Source organism: Tyto alba, unplaced genomic scaffold (genome assembly GCF_018691265.1).
Source record: "Tyto alba isolate M040663 unplaced genomic scaffold, T.alba_DEE_v4.0 Super-Scaffold_23, whole genome shotgun sequence".
NCBI classification, from domain to species: Eukaryota; Metazoa; Chordata; class Aves; order Strigiformes; family Tytonidae; genus Tyto; species Tyto alba.
The window spans coordinates 4,794,524-4,809,759 of NW_024881297.1; the positions used below are offsets into that span (position 1 = coordinate 4,794,524).

The 15,236-nt window shown below is 41.3% G+C and overlaps 1 protein-coding gene across 2 annotated transcripts in view; it reads left to right on the forward strand.

Annotated features, from left to right (window-relative positions):
- The window catches only part of G3BP2 (G3BP stress granule assembly factor 2), a 29,703-nt gene that overhangs the window by 762 nt on the left and 13,705 nt on the right, over positions 1-15,236 (forward strand). For both annotated transcript variants that reach the window (XM_042796782.1, XM_042796783.1), the window contains exons 2-5: positions 8,511-8,629; positions 12,357-12,438; positions 13,482-13,655; positions 14,561-14,651. In XM_042796782.1, coding sequence (XP_042652716.1) covers positions 8,535-8,629; positions 12,357-12,438; positions 13,482-13,655; positions 14,561-14,651 — 442 coding nt within the window. In that variant the 5' untranslated portion in view covers positions 8,511-8,534. The remainder of the gene's footprint in view (positions 1-8,510; positions 8,630-12,356; positions 12,439-13,481; positions 13,656-14,560; positions 14,652-15,236) is intronic.

A 15,236-nucleotide genomic window follows, 5' to 3' on the forward strand; every position in this document is an offset into this window, starting at 1 on the left:
GCTTCCTCCGCCGCGTTCGTGCTGCAGCAGCAGCCTTGGCCTCCCGTCCGCGGCTCAGCGAGTCCCCCTGCTCTCTTACGGACTGGCACTGCGGTGGCATCGCTGGCTGTAAGATCTCCCGCAGCTCTGCACACCTCGCCTTTCTCCTCTTCCTCTTTCCTCAGTCACAACCTGAGCTTTGCTGTTTTCACTCGTAATATGGATGAAATTGCGCCTTTTATTCTGCAGATCTGGATGCCTTGAGTAGATCTTATGCAAGCTTCTCTCATTTGTCTTCTGAGCCAGGCTCAGTGTCTTCTCGAGCTTTTGCTCCCCTTCACCTCGGAGGGCTAAAGTAGAGGTCACTGCAGTTTCAGTGTTGGTGCACAGGAACATCCCCACGACAAAGCCTTTAAATCCCTTGGTTAGTTGGGTGACCCTCGATCTTGAGCTTGGTGCCAAGCACCACTGCATGAGAGAACTAATGCAGTACAGAATACAGCATTATGTTTTGATTTCAACAAAACTTAGTCGGTCACGTAGATTTTATTATTGTGGCCTTCCATGTTGGTTTGGCAATTCCTGAGCCTTCTATACGTTCTAGGCATTTCAAGTTCAGTGTGCAAGCATTTTCCTTTGCTAGAGAAAGAAGTGTAAAGATACCCAAGGTGGTTTTGAACTGTTGAGAAACAGGGCAAGTTATTTTGTTCCTTGCCCAGTTCTTGTGCAGGTAGACTATTTATACACCTGTATGTTTAAAGCCAGCAGAGTATTCTTTGATCTGTAATGGGATGGAGGAGTATGAGGGGAAAGATACCTTCTGTTAGTAAGCATTATTTTTTGTATACAGCACTCTCTGCTGTCTTAGATATCTTAGGGTTTGGTTTGGTTGTTTTGGTTTGTTATTTTTTCATTTGTTTTACGGACACTTTTAATTAGGGAGTAGTAGCAGAATGAAGATCAGTGACCAACTTAGAAGAAATGGTTACTGTGTACCGTGCCATCCCGCTCAGTGCTGTGTGGCAGACTTCATCTGGAGTAATATGGAGCAAGCACTGCTACATATACCCAAGTTCTGAAGGTAGTATGGCTGTGTCATCCTAGCCCTGTGAGTGGGTATAGGGTTTGTCAGCTTGCATTCTGAGCTGAGAAGGTGGTGTTACTGGTATTGCTTTAGCTTCTGGAGTTAATTTGTCATTAACGAGACATTCTGTGTTCATTGTGACTGTAAGTATGCCTCCGGGGCCACACCTGCCCTAGGAAAAAAGCCTTTTCATTCTTAAGGACTCCTTCTTGTTGTGGACTCTGGTGTAAGAGAGGTAATCTTGGTTTACCATTTGAAATGTTTGTGAAATGTTCTGACTGGCAGATGTGGGCTCGCCATGTGGAATTATGATCTGTATCATGTTTTTTTTTCATTAGTAGTATAAAATCTTTTCTGTGATAATTAGCTTAAACTGAAGAGAAAAAAATAATAAGCTGACCATCCCATCTATTTATCCTTATGCATCCTTATGAATAAAATGTTTTCCTTTATGGAACTGAGGTTTCACATTATACATCTACTCCACACTTAAAGAATATTTTACAGTTCTGAAAATGTGATGAGGAAACACAGTATCTTAATGCACAGCGGTGAATAAGAGTCTTAGCTCTTACTGGAGCAGTTGTGACACTGGATGTCATTTCTTTTGAGAGTATTTGACACATGAAAAATTGCGTTGCAACTCAAGAAACATGTGAGAAGATCAGTATGTCAGACTAATAGGTATATCACATGAGACACCAGAAGAAAGGCACTGAACCTGGCATTGATGGTGACACAAAGAGAGATGCAGTGGCTTGCCCAGAACTGAAGGTGCCATTGGCTGCGGTTGCTATTGTTACTTTGATTCAGGTGGGTGTTAGCTCTTCTGGATGGTGCAGTTTAACTGCCCAGAAGATGGTCCCCTACAGCCATGCGCCTAAAATACAGGGTGCTATTAAGGTCCCTTCCCACCACCACCCCACCCCCCTCCCCCAAAAAAATCACCCAACCCAGCAGAACAGCTTGATTTGAAAGATCTGCATGGGAATCAGCCAGTTCAGATTGTAGTGGATTAGGTAAAGGAGATTGTAAAGTAAAGGGATTCTGGTAGATTAGACAGGTTTGGTGGCCCTTACTGCAGATGGAGGATGATCTGAGGGCTTACATCGAAGAGCATGAAAGAGAGAAGGTAGTTTCAGTACCTTCTGGTCCCAACCTGGGATGTTTGGGACTTTTGATGGCTCAGTACTTTTTCATTTCAGTTGATGCTTGTTTTACTTTCCCATGAAGTACCTGCCAGCCTTTGCAGGGCAATTTTACAGATGCCCTGGCTTGTGCCAGCTGGACTGTCAGCTGCTGTTCAGTTTTTTAGCTTTCTTCAAGGTGTGGCTGCTTGCACAGTGTGTTGCAGTAGTAGGATCTCAGAGTCATGCTTATGGATTACGGTAGCAGGCATGCTCTTTAAGGCATTATTTGCTAGTTGCAGTAGGAAACGCAGTTTAAAAGTGATAATCTGGATTTAGGACAAACCTGTCCCAAGATTATGAATGCTGCTGTCCCCTTCCCTTCCTTTTTCCCTTGGCTCTTGCAGTGTGGGAGGCAGCACAGTGTCCCCCATGGCTTTGCTTTGCATGCTTACTGTGTGGGGAGCATCGTTCTGTTTTGCAAGAGTGTTTTGCCCAATTTTATTTTCGGTTTAAGTGGTATATTCAAATCTGATCAGCAACGTGGACACAAGTTGCAGATTTATGGATTTAAGAGCAAGCCACACTTGCAGATTTATGTAAAACTGACTCGATGTCTGTGTGCCTTTAGTTATGGACGAATTGTTCTATGGAAGAATTGTTCAGAGGATTAAGTTTACTTGTCAATAAAGCAAAATGTTTTACTTGCTCGTATTTTTTTACTAAAACAAATGGTGAGGCCTGCATCTCCCCCTCAAAGATTAAAAGTTTGTCTTGATGGAGGTTACCTTCAAGTTCAGATGACACTTTGACACTTTCACAAGCTCCTGTCAGAACTTGGTTCAGATTTTGTTTTTATTTTTTTGAAGTAGAATTGGTGAAGCGTCCAGGCAGTGTCACAGTTGTTGGTCTGTCTTGAAACAGGATGGAGGTGGCTTTGAACTACATCTTTTGCCACAACCAAAGACTTTGTGCCAAAGTTTATTCTCTGGATACCTAAATTTGAGTATGTATGCCACCACTCTGTAGCTCGGTCATTGCCTCAGGTAACTCAATGCCTTGCCACAGATGACTAGTCACACTTCTTTTTTCTACGGGATAAAGGAAATAATAATGAGAAAGCTTACATATGTTTTAGGAAGAAATCTCTTCTCTAATGTGAGAACTGCTTCTTGAGCAAGACACATGCCAGTGAACATTTTGACTGCTCAGCACATGGTAGCCATCAGTACTTCCTCAGAAACAAATTGCTGCTGCCCTCCAGTTCAAACTGATGGGTGATAGTTTGCGTAAGGTTTTTTTCTTATTATTCATTTAGTTGAAGTGATGACAAACATAGTTTTAATAAATAAAGTTTTATGGATAGAGATGATTACAGGCTGAATTTCCATGCCATTAATTGAGAAATTATTGTAGCAGTTGGTTCCCAAGTACTTCAGCGCAATTGTCCTAACGTGAGCTATATCTCATCCTTTTAGCCCTGAACAGTTTAATCTCATTGCAAAGGCTATCTTCTTGTTTTACTTGTCATGGCTGGCTTTTGTTATCCTAGACCATTGAAAGATGTTTTTCGTGGAATTGGGGAAAGTCTGTAATAAGCTTGTACCCGAATCTAACAGAATCTAGCTGGCATGTTGTCACAGTTAAATGAGTGTTACTGTTTATTTCAGCGCTATCCTTCAGTTGTACTTGGTGGTGTTCTTTGGAGGAAAATACCCTTTCTGCTTTTGTTATTTTGCTTATCTTTGCATGCAAGTAACAAATAGTTTCTTTCTGTGTTAACTCTCCCATTGTTTTTGTTTTCTTGAAAGAAGTGACCCTGGAAATAACTCAAGATAGGAACTTGGTTGTTTGAGGTAACTGTGACAGTCTTATCCAGTTCTGCCTGCAGGCTTCAGTTGTTAAGTTGTTATGAGCTTGACTGATGCAAGAAGTCTTGCACTGGTGCTTGTGCATGTTCCTTCAGTTTTGGAGTCCAGTGCCTTGGTGGGTGCCTCTGGGTCCCTTACCTCTGAGCCTTGGCTGCAGAAGAAAGGGATTCCATGTTTCATTTAGTCCTTCAGCTTGCAAGTTGATATTGCAAATGATATTGCGTGGCTGCTGGTTCTCTTGATTCAGGAATGTACTGCAAATCCAGTATGCCTTCCTGGTAGCACAGGAATTGGAACTACTGAATAGGGTGGAAATTAAATCTCGTTGATTAATCGTTATGTCAGCTTGATGTAGGCAGGATTACCTGCAGACGAGCAGGAATTGCATGGATGTTTGTGTTACCCTGTCTGTGTAGTTTATGGCTTTTATCAGTGTGCATGATGGAGGGACATTCTTTAACAGTATAGTTGCACCATAAAGAAACTTGCAAATAAATGTATTTGATTTCTGGTGTTTGCCATTTCAGTTTCAGTATTTTGTTTCTGGCTAGTATGTACATGAGTGCCTGGAGCAGTAAGTTCTCATTAAGACACTTTCCCAGTGAACGCTCAGGCTGATATAAGAACGTGGCTTATTTTATTCAAGTGAGAAGAGAGCTCACATTCTTCTTAGCTGTTATTCCTTGACTCTTCTGCACATATCAATTAAAACAGGAAAGATAGCTTTTATAGAGTGTGCGTATCTATGGGGCTTCCAGCAGTACCTGGTAAAACATGGAGATACTATTCTTTGTAGGGTTGATCTATTTAAATTGTTGGGGCCGCTGCCTTGGGTTTTGGCTTAAATTTCCCTAGTGCCTTTACCTCCAAAACCATCGGGTCTGCTAAAACTCAGGACTTTAAGGAGGTGCTATACTAACTGGGAGATGTGGACATTTTAATCTTTTCAAAACCAGGTTTCATGACACCCATGTTGATAACAAGGAGTACCTGCATTTTTACTTTACTGACTTTTAATGACTTGGAGACCTGAACAGTTCATTAAGCCTCTGCTACCCTTATTGAGATCTCTGAAGAGATAATGAAAGGAAATAACACTGAGACAGGTGAAGAATTGTACTGAGACATCCTGTAAAATACTGTGGTTCTGTGATGTAAATCAATAGTGCTGTCACTTGAAATATGGACAGAGGTGGAGAGTACTCATCTCTTCAGCATGTAACCCAACTTCTTTTTCAAGTTGTTAGGGAAGAATTGGCTCTGTGTGATCATTGTGTACTTGCATTTCTCAGATTTTTCTGAAAGGTGTCAGTGGTCTTTCCTGAAATAGCACAGCTTCTAATGAAGAAAATATCTACTATGATACAGATCTGATGTACTTAATGACTTGTCACAGATTATTATGTTTTGTACCCAGAGGCATTTTCACTCTTCCTTGTGGTATGCCAACAGTTTGTTAACATATGTACTTTGCTTATTTCTATATTCATAAGGACATGTGCTGGCTATGATCTGCTTTTGAATAGGTTCTTAAAAAACAAAACAAAAAAGAAACCAAAATAAACAAAAAAAAAAAAAACCCAAACAAATTGTGATGAAGCACCGTCCTTGTGTATTCTCACCAGTGCTTTCTGTGATGATCATATCACCAATTTCATGTTCATCATCTGCTTGTGGGGCAAGGGAGGAAAAATAAGAATAGTCTCACCTGTAGAAACTGAGTTCCTTGCTCTTTTAAGGTTGGTTTCCAAGTAAAATTCCCATGTGTGTGCCATTGCTGTAGTATGAGTCATGTTAGGAAGATCCCAAAATTGCTCAGATGTTGTTTCTTTGCAGGTTCCCACTTTGAACATGCTCATGGCTCAAGCCTTTGATGTCCATTAAAATTCTTGACATTTGGTTTTGGGTCTGATTATCAAAATTACTTCCCCTGGGGCTTCCCACAAGTCACAACTAATAAATACTGTGTTTCAGAGTCTTAGAAGGTTATAATAAGAATTTTGGATAAACCTAAGGTATTCTGCCTGCTGCCTTGCCCACAAGTTTTTGAGACCGTTGCTTCAAGTGTGATTCCTGGCTAACTGTATTTGGGAACAGTTCTTGGTATTGTCTTGTGGCTTGGATTACAATTATTTTGACAGTCCTTTAATTGTAACCTATTTGAGCAAAGTACTTGGGCTTTTTTCTTCAGAGCTCCTTTTTCATGCAGTATCTTGACACGGTTGTGGCACCATTCCTGTGTACATTTTACCTTTATTACAGACCCCTATTGAACTGAGGTTAATCTCTCAATTTCACCTCACGTGCTTTATGTCCTGTCCAGCTGTAACTGCAAACAGTCCTTTATGTTGGCCCTTGGATTGGATTGACTCTCAAGGTTATTTGGTAAAAAAAACCCAAAATCTTACTCCAGGATTCTCTCCCAAGTTGGAAGCTTGGGTTTTTGACTTGGTCTTGTTTGCCTGCTGCTTTGTCTACACATTTGATTTTTGAGAGATTAAGCTTTCTTTAGAGAACTGGAGGGGATCGCATGATTGCAGGCACTGTTATTCGTGAGTGAGTTCAGCCTGCGTGACATGAGCTGGAAAAAGCAACATGTCAGGTGCTGGCAAGCCATCAAAAAGACTTCCAGAGTGATAAAGCTCATTTTATGACATGGATGATCTGCGAGACAGTATGGATGGGTAGGAGCATAGCAAGTTAACCTAAGAACCATTCGAGACAGGGGGAATTAGAGGTTGCCCGGCTTCTCCTGGATCCCTGGGAAGGCTTGTAAAGTAAGTCCTTCTGGGAATTGTGTTCAGATCTGTGAAGGGCAAGAAGGTGTTTGGAAGAGCCAGCGTGGATTTACCAAGGGCAAGTTATAGCTGGCCAACTAGGTTACCTTCTGCAAAGACACAAATGGCTCTGTGGATGAGGGAGGTGCAATAGATGAGTTTTACCTTGATTTCAGTAAGGCCTTGGTTTTCTGTACTGTACTTGGAACCATACTGGGCAGGTAGCCATTGAGGTGGGTGGGAGATTGTACAGCCAGCACCAAAAGGTTGTGGTGAGCAATACAAAGTCCCACTGGTAGCTGGCTGCTTGTGAAGTTTTTCTGGGGGCAATACTGGGGCTGATGCTGTTTCATGCTGTTTAACACCTTTCTTGTGAACTGGATGGTGGGCTAAAGTGATCTGCAGCAAGTTTCTGGAGGGGTAGACTGGAGACGTGGGCTGACTGGAACATCCCAAAGTTCAATAAAGGCTAATTACCAAGTTCTGCATGTGCATGGAAAAACTGCATGCAAAAGTTAAGGCTGGGAAAAAGCTGGATAGAAGGCATTTCCACAAATGGGCCGTGGTGTTCTGACAGAAAAGGTGAACTTGAGTCAGCAGTGTACCTTTTCAGTGTTAAAGGACAAATGTGTTCTGGGCCATGTAACCAGGAGTGTAGTGAGCAGAAGTACTTCTTCCTTTCCGTTTGGACTCTTGTGACACTCAGACCCAAAGTGTTACTCCCAGTTTTAACTTCCACGCAGGAAGGAAACCCGCATGCTAGGGTGGATCTGATGTAGGATCACCAGGATTGTTAGAGGGTTGGAGTATCCACAGACAGGACACTGAGAGGTCGGGGCTTGTTCAGCCTGAAGAGCAGAGCCCTGGCATGGAGGGGGTGATACATTACTGCTATCTTCAGCTGCCTGTTGGGAGGGTGTGGATCCGTACTTCTCCAAGACGCGCCATGTTAAAATGACAGCTGACAGGCACAAATTGCAAATGGAAGCTCTGTTTAGATGTTAGCAGATAACAGAACTTGTTTTAATGAGCAACATGATAGAAACTGGTCATGCTTTGCACCCTGGGGTTGAACCAGGTGACCCCCAGAAGTCCTTTCCAACTTAAATTATTCTGTGACAAATTGAAATGCAGTTACCTTGGACAAGTAGTACCTAGGGCTTTGGTCATCTCTGAGGCATAAAGGTTTCCCTTCCCAGTCTTCAGGGAGTGCCAATCCAGCCCACAGAATAACTTCAGAATATTGGTGCTACCATCTTCATGTTACAGATGTGACACTAGCGTTTTGAAGCAGATGTGCTTTGAGATAAAGGGATGTTACAGGCTGACTTAAGAAAGCGTGTTCCTGTTTGATTTGCAATGCTGTTGAACTTGGATTTTTAATTGTTTGTCAGTTTATTGTGAGAGGGTTAAATAAATGGTGTCAGATGTCTTTAACAGGGGTTTTGATTGTGGCTTTTTTGGTTTGTTATTTTTTTTAGAAGTACCTGTTCTATAAGGGACTTTGTTTCTACTGAGTGAGGGTGCCCTGAATTGATGCAGTAGTTCTGTGTGAATTAAGTTCCTGTTCAGATAATTGTTTCAATTCTAACGTCATCATGCTCATTCTTTTGTGGGGAAGTTATGATATATAGGGCTGTCTTCAAACTAATGTGGATATTTTTATTTGCAGCATTTGACACTGTGTACCAAAGAAATGGTGATGGAGAAGCCAAGTCCCCTGCTCGTAGGGCGGGAGTTTGTGAGACAGTACTACACTCTGCTAAATAAAGCTCCTGACTTCTTACACAGGTAATGCTTTCACACACAAAGGGACTAATGGTTCTGAACAAAAGTGCGTACTCTTCATTATAAGTCACATAAACATTAATTTATGAGTATTGGAGGAAATGGACTTGGCTAACTTTTGGGCTCTTGGAAAACTGTATCACCTTACTGAAAACTCCTTTGGCTTTAGAACCAAGTCTGATCATATCAATGTATGGCATGTTATCAAGGTATTTCCTGTGTGGAAAAGCGAGCTGCTTCTCAGATGATAAAATGGTAATGTGGACATGTTCCAGAAATACTTTTCTAGAAAGACAGAAAAGAAAAGGAAAGAAAATGGCAGAGGAAGCACATGCATTTAGTACCTAAGACAAGCATGATAATTATTTCAGGATACCATATTTTGCATTACCTCTGAGAAGTTTTTATCCAGATTATGATTGGAGATTCAAATATAAATGTCATGGCCTGGACAAGGTGGGTGAAAAATACAGTAGTTTTTTTTCAGCTGTCACCACTATTTAAGTGGTACACTGAATGTGTTTCTTCCTTCTATTTTTCTTTTTTCCCCTTCTTTTTCTGGTTTTGATTACCTATACACAGCGTGTCACTTAAGATTTTGCATTGCCATGTTTGGACTTAGAGCAGCATGGACTTATGATATATAAATGTGAAAGTAGTTTTGCCAGTGTATAAAAGAAGAAAAGTCACTGCTTGGGTTGGCCTTGTCTCAGAACTTGACATAAGGTTGATGGTGAAAAATTGGACTGTTTGATTGGGCTCAAGTTAGAGCTCTCAGATGGCTTCCTTAAGAATTCATTCTTTTGAGTAATGCCTCTTTTCATCTTTCTTTTCATCTATAGCTTTGAGGTAGGGAAAAATTAATGGTGTCATTTTTACTCAAATCAGTGAACCACTGTTGAACCTTGTTGTTTTCTGTGTTTAAGTCTATTTTTAAGGTGTCTGAGCAGTGTATTCCGGTCTTTCCTAATCTGTGTTAGTTACCTAACAGAAGTTAAAAGCAGTTTTAACAATTGCATATTTTTTCTTTGCCCTCAAAACTTCAATGAATGAGTCAGCTCAGATAAAGTATGTCCTTGTAACCTATCAATACCTGACATACAAACTGACAGCTCTCCCTGATTCAAGAACTGCTTTCCTTGGGGACATACTGTGCCTGGGTGTTTTCCCCAGGTGGCCTGAGAAAGGGCCTCTTGCCTTGGAGTTAGTTCTGGAGGAGCCTCTGAGGCAGGCCTGTCAGCAGTTAGCATCTTGTCAATATCCACAACTATCCATTGCCTGTAAAGGTCAAGCAGCTGAAGTTTTCTTAAGAGACTTAGAAAGGGTGTGACTACACCAGTTTTTCAAGGCAACAATTAAGTTGTGAGCAAATGATGCAGTGGGAATCCTGATATCGAAACAGCAGGGTCATTTCTGAATTATAGAAAAGCCCAAGTTAGTAAGACAGATTTCTTGTCCAAGTGTGCTGTCATTTTGCCGTGAAACCCAGAAGTTGTCTGCATAAACAGAGAGACAGAGAAGAGTTTATAAGGGAAGATTAGGCCATGCTTCACAGCTTAATACCAAGGCAGTGGGAGAAGTATATCAGATCTACAGTGAGATTGCCTTTTCCTTTTGTAACATTTATTTTCAATGGCTCTTCCAACTGTATATTGGGGTAAATCAAATCACTCATGCCTCAAACTTGGTGTTGAATAGTGTTTGATTTTGCTCATAAGAGCGCTTACCTTTAATGGTAGCAAGTGTAACCTTGGCAGGATTTGGAGAGGGAGTTGTGTTTTGATTTAGGAAGCAAAATATGCCAGTATGTTTTTCCTCTGTAACTGCTTTAGTCAGAGAGGAGCAGCCAGCTGTTCCAGGTTTGCTTTCCCTCCTGCTTTCCCTTAGTATGGCAACATTACTTCCACTGCATCAATATTAACACATGCTATGGGAGCATTATGGAGCTGGTGTTCCTGCTACTTTTGGGATGTAGACTGATGTTTCCACATTGGGGTGATAGGGCATTGGCAGAAGTGTATGAGTGCCTTTGGAGACATTTAGCCTGTTGAAAACAACTCTGGTGCTTTATAGGAGGTAGTAGAAGATATTAGTCCCACCCCTCTAAACTCAAACAGCTCTGAAATACAGCATTCCAAGTTATGCTGAGTGGGAACGTTGAGTATGTTGAGTGGGAACTGTCCATAGAATTGACCTTCTTGCAGGAATTGTGTTTTCATGGAGGGGTCTAGTCCAAAAATGTTACAGAATTTTTCTTCATTTATAAAATGGAGGGGCTGTTGATGACCAGTGGGTTAACTGTCTACTGGAATGTCTCTGCTGAGGCCAGGGGAGCTAGATAGATGCTCACAAGTCAAGCTGCCCTGGTGCAGGTGGTACTCTGTGCTCAGGAATATTCTCTGTCTGCTTGAAAGGTGACACAAGTGTCACTCATTAGCATCTGTGAAATTTCTCTTAAATACCTCTGCACAGAAGTGTCCTAGATGTTTTGATCTGGTTTGGACTAATCATAGCTGATTCTTGAGCTGCTTGTGCGACATGTCTTCTAGCTAGTTTTAGTCTCTGCCACTGCTGTCCCTTTTTTGGGGCTGTGGAGGTGGCTACTTTTTTCTAGTCAGGCTCAGATATGGAGGACATTTGTCTTTCTGTTCTTTGGCCCCACCTTGTTTATGAGTGATGCTCTTCTGAGAGGGCATCTACCCCCTTTCTCTTGCTGTTAGCCTGAGCAACAACTTGCTCACTGCCACAGAAAAATTTTGGCTTCCTGATGCTTGATGGCCTCCTTCTTGCAGCGGTAAGGGAGTTTGGACAGCAAGTGTTAAAGTTACTGATTTATCCTCCCGAAAGCTTGAGAAGAGCACCAAGTATCCTGTCATTATCCAAAGCTTATCCAGGAGTTATGGGCAAGAAGAGATCAGTTTGCCCTCTAAATCAGTGTTACTCAGTGTAGTTTGCATGTCTGTTGCAGTTTAGGTGAATTTATATGGCTTCACTGTCCCCTTAACTGAAAACCTATCATTCCATGTAACTGGAGACTTAATGTTTACTCTTCCTGATCTGCAGTTCCCACTTGTTAGGTTTTCTGCCTACAGAAGAGTTTGAACAGTTTCTTAAAAGCAAGTTAAAACTCTGGTCCCCCTATGAGGGCACTTAGTAAGATATGCTGACTCTCAGAGGGTGTGCTTTCGAATTTGAAGAGTGAAAAGATATTTTTTTATCTGCTTGTGCACGACTTTAGCTGAATTTCTGGTTTTCCTTGCTGTTAGGAAGTGCTGGACCATGCTCAAAAACATGGATATGCAGTTGGGACCAAAGTGAACAATCTAATATTTCCTGGACTTTTTTTCTGGACATAGTCACAAGAGTTAAAATCTTGGGTTGGTATTTTCAGGAAAGTAGAACTGGAAGGAGTTTCTAGTTTTAGTACAATAAACCAAGAGGTGGCAAATGGGAACCTTCAAGCCAAAATGGCTACCTTGCATCAAGGAAGCAAGTGAAAGGTTGAGGTTGATTTAGGAGCTTGCTACCTATCTTGGGCAAACTGGAATACTGAATGTTAAGCTTGTTTCTTCCTGTAGTCTTGGAGCCTCAGAAGTGAAAAATATATCTTGAATTGCTATTTGTGCTGAAATTCCTGGTGCATTGAGGTCTACAACTTTCAGCTAAAATACTTGTTGGATTTGGTTCTATTTTTTCAGTGCCATGACCTTCTACTTCTCTTCACTTGCAGGTTTTATGGCAGGAATTCTTCTTACGTCCACGGAGGACTGGATGCCAGTGGGAAACCACAAGAAGCAGTGTATGGTCAAGCTGTAGGTATCAAAATCAGTCCCGTAGTCCTTAATATTCAGAAGTTACTTGTATAAATCACTTTTTCTTTACCAATTAGTGTGACTTTATTATCTGGTAAATAATGTATTGTGATACTGCCTCCTGGTCGGAGGCAGATAGGAATTTGTTGGCTTGAATTTTTTTGTTTGATTGTTGCTGATTTTACTGTGGGTTGTGTTTGATTCATCAGCTTTGCATCTGGACTGCAGAAAATGTATTTAGTATGAGGAAACAAAATTAAGAGGACCTGTTAGACTTGTGCTATTGATGTATCTTACTCGAGTTAGAAGTGGTTCCTTAGGAAGGGGACTTCGATCTTTGTGAGTTATGTGGAATGCTGTATGTTACCAAATTCTTCTGTGAGCAGACTTTTCTTAAAGTGGAATATGACTTTTGAAGAAGTGAAATCAGTCTGGGAAACACAAGGTTTTGCTTTGGTTGTAGCTCTTTATCAGAATAACTTCTCTCTCGCCTAGGGGCATCTGTTCGTGTGGTAGCCACATCTTTGAGCAATATGGCTTTTAGCCCAGGGCAGGTTTTCTTTCTTTTCCTTTCACTGGCAGAACCTGATTTGGAAGCACCAAAATCTCAACAGTGCAGATGTTACTCGCCTCCTGTGACATTTGGGTGCTTTGTGGATATGTAGAAGGTTGGGGATTTTTATTTTGGGGGTTGGGGTTTGTGGTTTTTTAAACGCAAGGTAAATCCTGCCCCTCTCATAGGCCCTTGAAAAAATTAAAGCCTTAAAATAGGTCATATGTTGTAACACCGCTGGAAGAATTTGGATAACTAGTTGTACGCTATTTGACTGCTCTGAGAAGTATGTGAATGCTGGTGGAAAACTTCAGGATAAATGTTAGATGACCCCAGGTAGACCATTTTCAGGGAAAGACACTTCTTGGTTCCTGTGTTTACCTTTTGAGCTTCAGCAGGGTGCTTTTGTGTGTTAGTTCAGACTCCTGTTTAATTAGGTGTAGAGCTGCATACAAAACAGTGTAGCTAAAATGTAACACTTTATTTCTAGGAGATACACAAGAAAGTGATGTCATTACAATTCAGCGAATGCCACACCAAGATTCGTCATGTGGATGCTCATGCTACGCTGAGTGATGGGGTGGTTGTGCAAGTAATGGGAGAGCTGTCAAACAATGGGCAGCCGATGAGGAAGTTCATGCAGACTTTTGTGCTTGCTCCAGAAGTAAGTACATGTAAGATTGGGTTTAACTTCAACTGATGATGATGGAAACCTGACCTATAGCTACAATTTGTCATATTGGGACAAAAAAATATGATGTGGCTTTTAGAGCTTGGCCCAGAGGCTGTCATTAAATGTGTCACAGTATGTGAGTACAGAGAAACGAGTGTACTGGACCTGTCCTGAGCTGTTGTATTTTCTTAGACTTGCAGTACTGGAGCAGTAATACAAAGCAAAGTGGAGCTTGCATTTGGGAGCTGCCATTGGCACAAATAAATACAAACAATCATGTTCAGCTCCAGAGATCCAGTCTCTAGTGTAGTTCTGTACTGTCTTGAAATCTGCCGGCAGATGTGAGTATGGGTTGATGCTGCGCAAGTTATGGCTCAAATTTAGCTCTTGGCAAGAGCAGAGCTCTGTAAGGGCGAAGGGTATCTTCTGTTCTTTCTACTTCTTTCTTCCCACTTCATCTCAAACTGTTGTGTGGTTGGTGATTAATGTTTCAGAGTCTTGTTGAAATTCATGCTTGTTTCCCTATGCAATGCTACAGGCATACAGTCATCCCATGAAAGTTCATTCTGTTTTTTTATTGTAAAGTTTTTGTAATAGGGAAAATTAAAATTCCTTGGTGAAACTGAGGGACTTGATATTTAGTTAGAACCTGTGATTGCTGTCACTTAACAAAATTGTGGGATTTTTTCTACTTGAAACTACTTTTTTCAGTTGAGTGAAAGTTACCATTCAGTTGTTTGCTTAGAGAAGAGGTACTACTGGGAAAATGGCTTTAGTGAAATAGCCCTATTCCAAAATGTTGGTGTGTACCCCAAAGCTTACATCTCTAATCCATTCATGTTGTCAACTGCTAATATACCATTAGATGCAAAAAAATGCACGTTGCTCTTTTACAGGGTTCTGTTCCAAACAAGTTCTATGTCCATAATGATATCTTCAGATATGAAGATGAAGTATTTGGGGATTCAGAAGGAGAGCTTGATGAAGGTGAGAAGAACCATACATGTAGAGTTTGTCTTGCTCTTGTTCCTCTAGCATGAATGCAGAACTTTCAGATGTGTCTAGAGGAGGTGGAAGGACATGAACTGTATTGCACTGTCCTGGAGCATACTAATCTGGGAGGGGGCTGAGGCAGGGAGTGTAGGTTATGGTGCTGGAACTATCTGTTGGTCCAAAACGTTCTGTGATGTGAAGCTTATATAGCAGTACCTCATTCCTTGAAAGGCTGAACTGGCTCAGAGTGGGTGAGGCTTGGCAGAGAATGGAAATAATGAGCAATAACACTTTTGCTGCCACTAGTTTCATCAGGTAGACTTGATTTCTCTGATCAGTTGAATTGTTAGGTAAAATGATTTCAAGAAAAAAATCTAATTGGCTTCTCAATTATGACATAGTTCACTTCCATATCCTCATCACATTCAGTAATTAATTTCTATTCAGGGGCTGAACTTGACCTGGGTGGGTTTTTTCCCTTCTGTTCACTGAGGCAAAGCAAATCAGAGTACAGCCAGAATGTATGTACATGTGCTCACTGGATAATTTCTGGAATTGTTTTCATCTTGGTTCTGTGGA